Source organism: Dipodomys spectabilis, unplaced genomic scaffold (assembly GCF_019054845.1).
Source record: "Dipodomys spectabilis isolate Male_0828 unplaced genomic scaffold, ASM1905484v1 ptg000115l, whole genome shotgun sequence".
In the NCBI taxonomy this organism is placed as follows: Eukaryota; Metazoa; Chordata; class Mammalia; order Rodentia; family Heteromyidae; genus Dipodomys; species Dipodomys spectabilis.
In genome coordinates, this window is record NW_024870792.1 from 15871843 (window position 1) to 15880976 (window position 9134).

The following is a 9134-nucleotide window of genomic DNA, read 5'->3' on the forward strand; positions in this document are numbered from 1 at the left end:
TTATGATATTTTGGGGGGGAGGGAATCCTTGGACGTGTTAGTTACCTAACAGAATTAATTTCAAATTTGTGGACTTTTACCAACAATCTCGGAGAACTGTCTTGGGGCTGAGAGTTAGCAATCATTGCGATGTTAAAAAAAAACACCTCTCTCAGAACCCAATCCTGGCCATTCAAGAAGCTTCTGGCTCAAGAAGTCTGGGTATTCAGTTAGAAATGAAGTGAACTGATGTGTAGACATGTAATTCTGTAATTCGAATGAAATTCTATGTTACTGAATGAAAATAACTGACCGGTATAGTGTTCACAGTAGGCTCTCTATGTTTGAAAGGTATGCATCCTAAAATAGGAGGGGGGTTGAACCAAATGCCCAATACGCAAATTTCCTTTTTCCCGTGGACAAATTTGGATCTCAAGTCCAAGATCAGAAAAGCAATGTCGCTTTCCTACACTGCTGCAGGGCCCCGAGGCAAGGGCGGCCCCAAGAGGAGGGGGACAGAAACGCGAGCCGGCAGCAGGTCTGGAATCCCAGCTTTTACCAGGCAGGAGGGAACAGCTAGCTAGCTGCCTGGCCGTTTTAAAGTCCTAGAAGCCATCAGGTTGCATGCGTGTGACCGACGCAGCTGTTCCTGAGAAAGGGCTTCACGGACACCGCAGAAATACCCAGAGAAACATCCGCCAACCACCACTGCAACACACCCACGAGTACAAGCGGGCAGAAAAGCCTCCCGGAGTCCTAGAGGCGGGGCCCGAGTGACCACGCCCCGGAGCCACGCCCCTTTCCTTTATGACGTAGAAGAATTCCTGCCACGCGTCGGAATTCAGCCCCGGGGAAAGCTAACCCGCCTCACGGACGCATTTGGGAGCGGAGTCGGCGGTGCCTGCTCCCAGCACCATGCATTTCTTATCCACATTAGCCTTTTTCTTTTACCTGTGGGGACTTTGTACTGCTCAGGGACAGAAGAAAGAGGAGAGTACAGAAGAAGTGAAAATAGAAGTTTTGCATCGTCCAGAAAACTGCTCTAAGACAAGCAAGAAAGGAGACCTGCTAAATGCTCATTACGATGGTTACTTGGCTAAAGATGGCTCGAAATTTTACTGCAGGTAAGAGATGCTGCAAACTGCCTCCCCACCCCCACCTTTGTCCAGTTGATGTGCTTCCGATCTTGCCTTTAAAATGACTAGAAGTCTAATCGATTTATCATTTGAAAACATTAGCTCAATAAATGGCCTCCCCCAAAACACCACCTCCTCCTCCATCTTTAACCCTTAGAATCCCTAACTAATTTAAGGGACTGCCTGTAAGGATATGGACACTTTCCCTTTGCCCAGAGTTGGCATCTCTTTCCAGAGAATTTACACAGGATAGCTGAAGCAATTTATGCTAGCCTTCATGCTGGGTGGGGCCACAGTGTCTCTACATTCACTGTAACTGTGCCTTCCCTAGTAATTTCCTTTGAGCCCTGTCCTCTTGCCTGACCGCAAGTCACTGGCTGCCTACTCTGATATGATGGTTTATTACTCTCAGCACAATGTCTTTATCTATGCCATTACCCGGAAAAATAGGACTGGGGAAGGTAAGTTATTCCACTTTAGGAGAAAATAGATTTAATCAGAAGAGATACTGTTTTAAATTGCTATTACGTTGAAATTTAAGGCTAATCTTACCCTTCATGCCTAACAACAAACTCAGAGAAGTGAAATGAATTGCTAGCAATGAATCTAGTTAAAGGCAGGAGACCCACTGAAAAGTGCTGAATCGTTTTCATAATGATGAACATAAAGAAGAAAATGAGATTATTCCCAATATGTAACTTTGTGATACTTCTTTCTGCCATTTATAGGAAAATTTGAGCAAACATTTAATAAGAGGGTTCAGAAATAATGTGATTATGAGAAAAGAAGTTCCCATGTAAAATCACAAGTACTCAGTTGTATTAGATCAGCTTACGTTAGTATTGTTTTCTATTATAGCCGGACGCAAAATGAAGGGCACCCTAAATGGTTTGTTCTTGGTGTTGGACAAGTTATAAAAGGCCTAGATATCGCTATGATGGATATGTGCCCTGGAGAGAAGCGAAAAGTGATTATCCCTCCTTCATTTGCATATGGAAAAGAAGGCTATGGTAATATGTTTAATATTTATTTCTCTTGTTAGTTCTTGTTAAAAATAAATTATAATGTTCTGCATATGTATCAAAAAACATGAAAGCAAGTCTCAAAGAGATATTGTACATCATGTTCACAGCAGCTTTATTCATAGGAGCCAAAGGGGAGCCAAGTATCTAGGGACAAAAGGTAGAAAAGCAAAATGTGGTATTGTATGTACAATAGACTGTTACTCACTGAGTAGACACTACTCACTAGTCACAAAGCCGTTGCATTATAAAGGCAGAATTTCACATATGTGTGTATCTACTTGCATTATATTTGAAAAACTGTTTGAGAAGAAGCCTAAGGATCAAATGTAACATGATTTCCTGTCACTGAAAAAGAAATTTTATCATGTACCTATATTAATTTTTCTAAAATTTAATGTTGCAGAAAAAAGGGAAAGTTTTTTTTTGTTTTTATTTTTACTATCTTTACTTGTACAAAAGGGTCTCAGTTTGTGAGTACAATGCATATTGATCAATGTCACCAAGAAAGAAAATTTGATGGAGGGATAAGCAGCCTGACAGAAAAGTTCCTCCTTGTATGTGAGGCCCTTGTTTCCTATTGCTGTGTGAAGGCTACACAGGAAGAACCTTTGCCTCCTGCTAACTTCACCTACTAGAAATATTTAGCAGATAATCAATGATTAGCTTTCTATGATAAGATATTGACATTACTACTCTATTCCCAAATATTTTGTGGAGATGGCATTACTTCATTGAGGCTATTAGTTGTAGGGTGTGGCTCAGGGGAGACCACTTGGGTAAAGCCCTGGATCGCAGCGCCACCTGCATATACACAAAGCTCCCATGGGGTCATAACTTTATTTGTAAGGGAACCTGGGAAAGAAGTAAAACTGAAGATAGCTAAATACCATCTTTGAAATAATCTCTTTCAGTCACTTATATTTTTGTTCCAGTTTCCTTTCTTTCATGTCATTTATCAGGGGCCTCCACATTCTACCTACCACTTAGAGCACCCAGTCTTCTATCTGCCAGTGCACTCACATTCTTCCAGTAGGTGCCCATCATAGGTCCATTACCCTAAAACAAATGACTTCTTTATCCTTTTCATAAACTAATTTGTACTTAGATAAGAATGACTACCCCAACTGCCTAAGCTATTAATAAACCAGACCTACTGCAGACTTATAGAAGTTTGATTTAAGGAAATTAGTTCATGTTCAGTTTGGAGTGTCCTCAATTCATGCACATCAGTAGGAACACACCAGCACCTTCATTTTACTCAGGGGAGCTGAGGCTCAAAAAAGTGTGTACATTGAAACATCATGGTTAACTATTAGTCTACCCACATTACAATATCTCTTGGATAAGATTAAAACGTATAGGGGCTCAGTGTTAGAGCGCTTGCCTTGCATGCATGAGGCCCTGGGTTCAATTCCTCGGCATCACATACGCAAAAAGAAAAAAGCTGGAAGTGGCGCTGTGGCTCAAGTGGTAGAGCGCTAGCCTTGAGCTGAAGAGCTGAGGGACAGCACCCAGGCCCAGAGTTCAGGCCCCATGACCGGACCCAAAAAAAAAAAAAAAAAAAAAAAGTATAATATAGATTGAAACCATTTAAACAAATAGCTTGTGGATTGCATAGCTTTTTAATAGTAAATTGTTTTCAAAACCTAACATTAGCTGTGATTTTATTTTAGGTAATACTTGAAGAACGCTTTCCTCTGCAAAATGTCCTTACCTTGTGTTACTGACCACTCCTGCATGTCTTGAAATGCATGTGACTTTTTAGTGCTTTCACTAATGATATGTGGTATGTACAAATACCTTACATTAACATCTGTCTCTAAGTGATTTTATAATGAGTGCATATTTTTCTCTTTCATACTTTAATTTTTATAAGAAAAAGAGCTGAATAGAAATATTGTTTATATTTACAAAATAATAGTTCAGAAATTCCAAGAAATTTGAAGAAGGGGAAAGAGGGTTTGTATTTTCTATCCTAGGATCACTACACAGAATAGGAATGGGTTTTGTGAACAAATCACCCTTGAATCTATCTCTAATTCCTTTACTATTAAATCAGGTGATGCATAGGACGTTAGATTAAGGTGTGAGTCACAGAATGCATGTGTAAGGTATTCTATGCCCTAGCTTTGGAAATTGCTGGTCCACTTCTCCTTTTGACTGTCATTTGCATTGTTTTCTGTTTTAACTATAGAACTATTTAGCAAGAATTCCCTACTTTTTCAATAAGAAAACAAATTGATGCTTTTTTCAAAGGACAAACTTGCTCGCTTTCATTCATCCCTTCAGCAGGTATTTGAGTGCCTGTAATAGATCAGGTAACATGTAAGTCCCCAGGAATGCTTTGGAGACACAAGCTATCTGTTGGCTCTTAGCAATTCATTTTTGCCGGTCTTTTTCATGAAATGCTTATCTGAAATAGCCCATAATTTACCAACATTATCTGCTGCATCAGCTCAGAGGCAGCTAGTGTTCAGGCCTATAATCCTGTCTACTCAGGAGGCTGAGATCTGATGATCACAGTTCAAAGTCAGCCTGGGCTTGAAAGCCCATGAGAATCTTATCTCCAACTAACTACCAAAAAGCCAGAAGTAGGGCTGGGAAGGTGGCTCAGTGGTAGAGTGCTTGCTTGCATGCATGAGGCCCTGGGTTCAATTCTTCAGCACCACATAAATAGAAAAAGCCAGAAGTGGCACTGTGGCTCAAGTGGTAGAGGGCTAACCTTGAGCTGAAGAGCTGAGGGACAGTGCCCAGGCCCAGAGTTCAAGCCCCACAACCAACAAAAAAAAAAAAAGAGAGAGTCTCATGGACTTTCCTACCCAGGCTCTCTTTGAACTGTGATCCTCAGACCTCAACCTCCTCAGTAGCTAGTACCACAAGCATGAGCCACCAGAGCCTGGCCATCCATATATATTTTAAACCAAATCAGTTCAAAGAATGTCACAGGCTTTCCTGCCCTGGCTGGCTTTGAACCAAGATACTCAGATCTCAGCCTCCTGAGTAGTTAGGATTACAGGCATGAGCCAACAATGTCCAGCACTTTTATATAATCCAAACTGATAAAAATGTATTCCAGGGACACAACTTGCTTTTTTTGTTGTTGTTTGTTTTTAATGTATCTAAAATGTACTATGTGATTTTTTTCTCTTGTATGTTCTTCCCTCACAGTATAACCCCTGCTGTCACTGTATTTGATATCAATGCCCTGCATCTTGTATATACATTTTTCTGATTTGAGGAGGGAAAGGGAAATAACAAAATGCTAAAACAAAGATTCAGGTTGACCCATTGTAACAATGAGATGTACAAGATACTATGTAGAAAACGAGCTTTACAAGTTGAGGGGGGAGGGAGTAGTTGGGGAGGTGGGGAGGAAAGGGATGGTAAGGGAAAAACAAAGGAGGAGGTAACAATACTGGATAGAAAATGTACTCATTACCTTACTCATGTAACTGTAACCCCTCTGTACACTATTTTTACAATTAAAAAAACATAAAAGGGGCTGGGAAGGTGGCTCAGTGGTTGAGCGCTTGACTTGCATGCATGAGGGCCTGGGTTCGATTCCTCAGCACCACATAAGCAAAAAAGAAAAAAACAGAAGTGGTGCTGTGGCTCAAGTGGTAGAGCGCTAGCCTTGAGCTGAAGAGCTGAGGGACAGCGCCCAGGCCCAGAGTTCAGGCCCCATAAAAAAAAAATGTATTCCCTCAGCAGAAGGCAAGATTCCACCAGATGCAACATTGATATTTGAGATTGAACTCTATGCTGTAACCAAAGGACCACGGAGCATTGAAACATTTAAACAGATAGACACGGACAATGACAGGCAACTTTCTAAAACTGAGGTAATTCAAATTTCTTTTTTCCATTATAATATAAATACATCCTGTGTTGCAAACTGTATTTTTCAGTTCTATCTAGCAGGGAGTCTGATCACTGTAATAGAGCTGTTTATTTCAAAATCTAAACTCTGAGGAGAAAAACCTGCATTTCGAATGCAATGCTTGAGAATTACCCTTTTCAATTTTACCTTTGTCCTGATAAGAAGATTATTAAGGGCTGGGAAGGTGGCTCAGTGGTAGAGCGCTTGCCTTGCATGCTTGAGGCCCTGGGTTCGATTCCTCAGCACCACATAAGCAAAAAAGAAAAAACCGAAGTGTCACTGTGGCTCAGGTGGTAAAGTGCTAGCCTTGAGCTGAAGAGCTGAGGGACAGTGCCCAGGCCCAGAGTTCAGGCCTCACGACCGGACCAAAAAAAAAAAAAGATTATTAAAATCTCAAACTATCTGGACAGGGCTCTTCCAGTTTCTAAATGATAGGAGTACATATCTTTTTTCCAACAGCATTGTAAGAATTTATAGTAAGGCAAATAATCCCAACGTAGAGGATGGTTAGAATTGCACACAAAGAGCTAGCAAAAATGACCTAGCAAAAGCTTGAGCTGGGTAGACCAGCAAGTTGGCAACTAGAGCGAAGAATTCAGATCCACCCATTATAAATTTAGGTACTAATTCAAACCTTATAAAAATAATAAAATATGCTGTCTTTTCTATTTTCTCAGAACAGGGTACTTTCATAAGACATAAGGATATGAACTAACTGCAAAAACTAACATAGCTGCAGGAGGCAAGATCAGGACTGTAACCTGCTCCTTACCCTTGAGTACTCCATGCTTCTATATGAATGTTTCCAGGGTTAATGCTTGTTTTATTGGATCCTAGCACCTCACCTAATTCCATAAGTCTGCACTCTTGTTTGGAAATAATTGAAAATTCATACTCAGCCAGGTACCTGTGGCTCAGGCCTGTAATTCCAGCTACTCAAAAGGATGAAATCTGAGAATCATGGGGTCTGTAAGACTCTTTATCTCCAATTAACCACCAAAAATCTAGAAGTGGAGATGTGGCTCAAGTGGTAGAGTGCTAGCCTTGAGCGAAAAAGCTAAAGGCATCTAGACCCTGAGTTCAACTCCTATTACTAGCGTGCACACACACACACACACACACACACACACACACACACACAATCACACAGCCACATTTGAGACAGTTGATACATATTTTATTATAGTACATTAATTGTTTTAAGTCTGTTCATGGTGTATTGAGTTTTGATATGTATCACTAAAAACTTTTTAGAAGACAATTCTAGCTTTCAGAGTTTTCTGGCCTCTAGAATGTCCTAGCCTTCCCAAACATTATCTTCAGACTATTATACATTGCTTTCCGCAGTTATTTTAGCACTTTCCAATGGAATTATAATTGAGCCACATGGTAATTTTGATTCTTTTTGTAATCACATTTCAAAATGTAAAAAGAAAGTTGGGCCCAATGGTATATACCAGTAGTCCCAGACACTCAGCTGAGTCAGAAGGATCCCTGGAACCCACAAATTCCAGAGCAACCTATGAAATATAACAAGATTCTTTGAAGAAAAAAAAAAGAAGAAAAAAACAGAGATAATATGTAGGTGAAAATCTGACAATTACTGTTAGATTGTAAAAGTTATGTAGACTTGGAGGAAAGCAATAGAAACATAGAAAATTTTACTTCAGAGTCCATAGTTTGATTTTATTGATTATACATATAAATTACTCATTTATCTTAGAGATTACAGAAATGGATATTATTCATTAATGAAAGCTCTTAAGACTGACTTTTCCTTTGACAATGTGATCAGTATAGATTATTGGAAATAATATATCTACTATTAACCAGGATTAGCTCATTTGAGTACCTGTTTCTTTTCAAAAATTGCTTCAAAGGTTAAAAACAGTATTATTTAATGTAAAATGTCTTTGATATGAGCTTATTTATTCTAAATATCCCTCAAAGTTACTGGAAATTTCTAACACTGTTGTACTGAAGAAACGTTCTTTTGGCCTTCTAGATTGATCATTACTTGAAAAAGGAATTTGAGAAGGATGAGAAGCCACGTGACAAGACATATCAAAATGCAGTTTTAGAAGATATTTTTAAGAGGAATGACCATGACAAAGATGGCTTTATTTCTCCCAAGGAGTACAATGTATACCATCATGATGAGCTATAACATATTTTTACCTCTATATTTTTAAAGCAATTTATTGTACATAAAGTCACTTTTCTCTAAATTGTGTTTCTCTAAATTGTGTTATTTTTCCGTGATGGGAAGATAATTTTTTTCCTCAATGTATGTAATTTTGTTATGTAGTAAATGTGAGTCTGTTTAGCAGATTTAACTCTCAGGAAACATACAGCTGTGTTTCCTAATCCTTTAGTCGGTGAACACAAATTGCAGCACCATGAAATAGGCCAGTGTCCCAGTGCATAATATCCCCCTTTCTGGGTATGGGAGAATATATATGTTTAAATCTGCAAGCTCAGCTGGGCACTGGTGGCTCACATTGTACACCTCGCTACTGAGGAAGTTGAAAACTGAGGACAGTGTTTCAAACCCAACTGTCAGGAAAGCTCAGCTTGGTCCCGAAATTAACTACCAGAAAGCCAAAAGTGGAGGTATGGTTCAAATAGTAGAATTCCAGCCTTTAGCAAAACAGCTAAGGGACAGTGCCTAGGTCCTGAGTTCAAGCCCCAGTACAAGTACTACCAAAAAAAAAAATCAGCAAGCTCTTTTCAACTCTCACCTTAATGGCATAGCATGTAGAAATGTATTATTTAAAATGTTAAAATGTCTCATAATTTTAAATACTTAGCTCAGACTCAGAAACTAATGCTTACATGGTTATACATTTCATAAAATTACTGAGGACAAAAATCAGAGTCTTCCTGGTATGCATGCAGGATGATGATTCTGAATCTCTATCCCACATATAAACCCTCAACATGGTTTGCACTTTCTTTTGTACTTCTGGCCTTCCGTTTTTCTTCCAATCAGAAATGTTTCTATTTGACCAGACCATTTTCCCTTTATTAGCAGTCTTATAGTCTGCATTTCAGAAAGCATTCTAAAAATGTGACCCCTCTTCTCCTAGGCATATATAAATGTTCAATCACAAA

The 9134-nt window shown here is 39.3% G+C and overlaps 1 protein-coding gene across 2 annotated transcripts; it reads left to right on the plus strand.

Moving 5' to 3' along the window:
- The first annotated feature begins 831 nt into the window (after positions 1-831).
- Fkbp7 (FKBP prolyl isomerase 7) lies at positions 832-8197 on the plus strand. Of its 2 annotated transcripts, none has more exons than XM_042688330.1 (4): positions 832-1103; positions 1974-2125; positions 5849-5982; positions 8026-8197. In XM_042688330.1, the coding sequence occupies exons 1-4, from the start codon at positions 895-897 to the stop codon at positions 8185-8187; spliced, it is 657 nt and encodes a 218-aa protein (XP_042544264.1). In that variant the 5' UTR covers positions 832-894; the 3' UTR covers positions 8188-8197. The 2 variants fall into 2 exon arrangements, with proteins under 2 accessions (XP_042544264.1, XP_042544265.1); XM_042688331.1 differs by having other exon boundaries at positions 5852-5982.
- Positions 8198-9134: the final 937 nt, after the last annotated feature.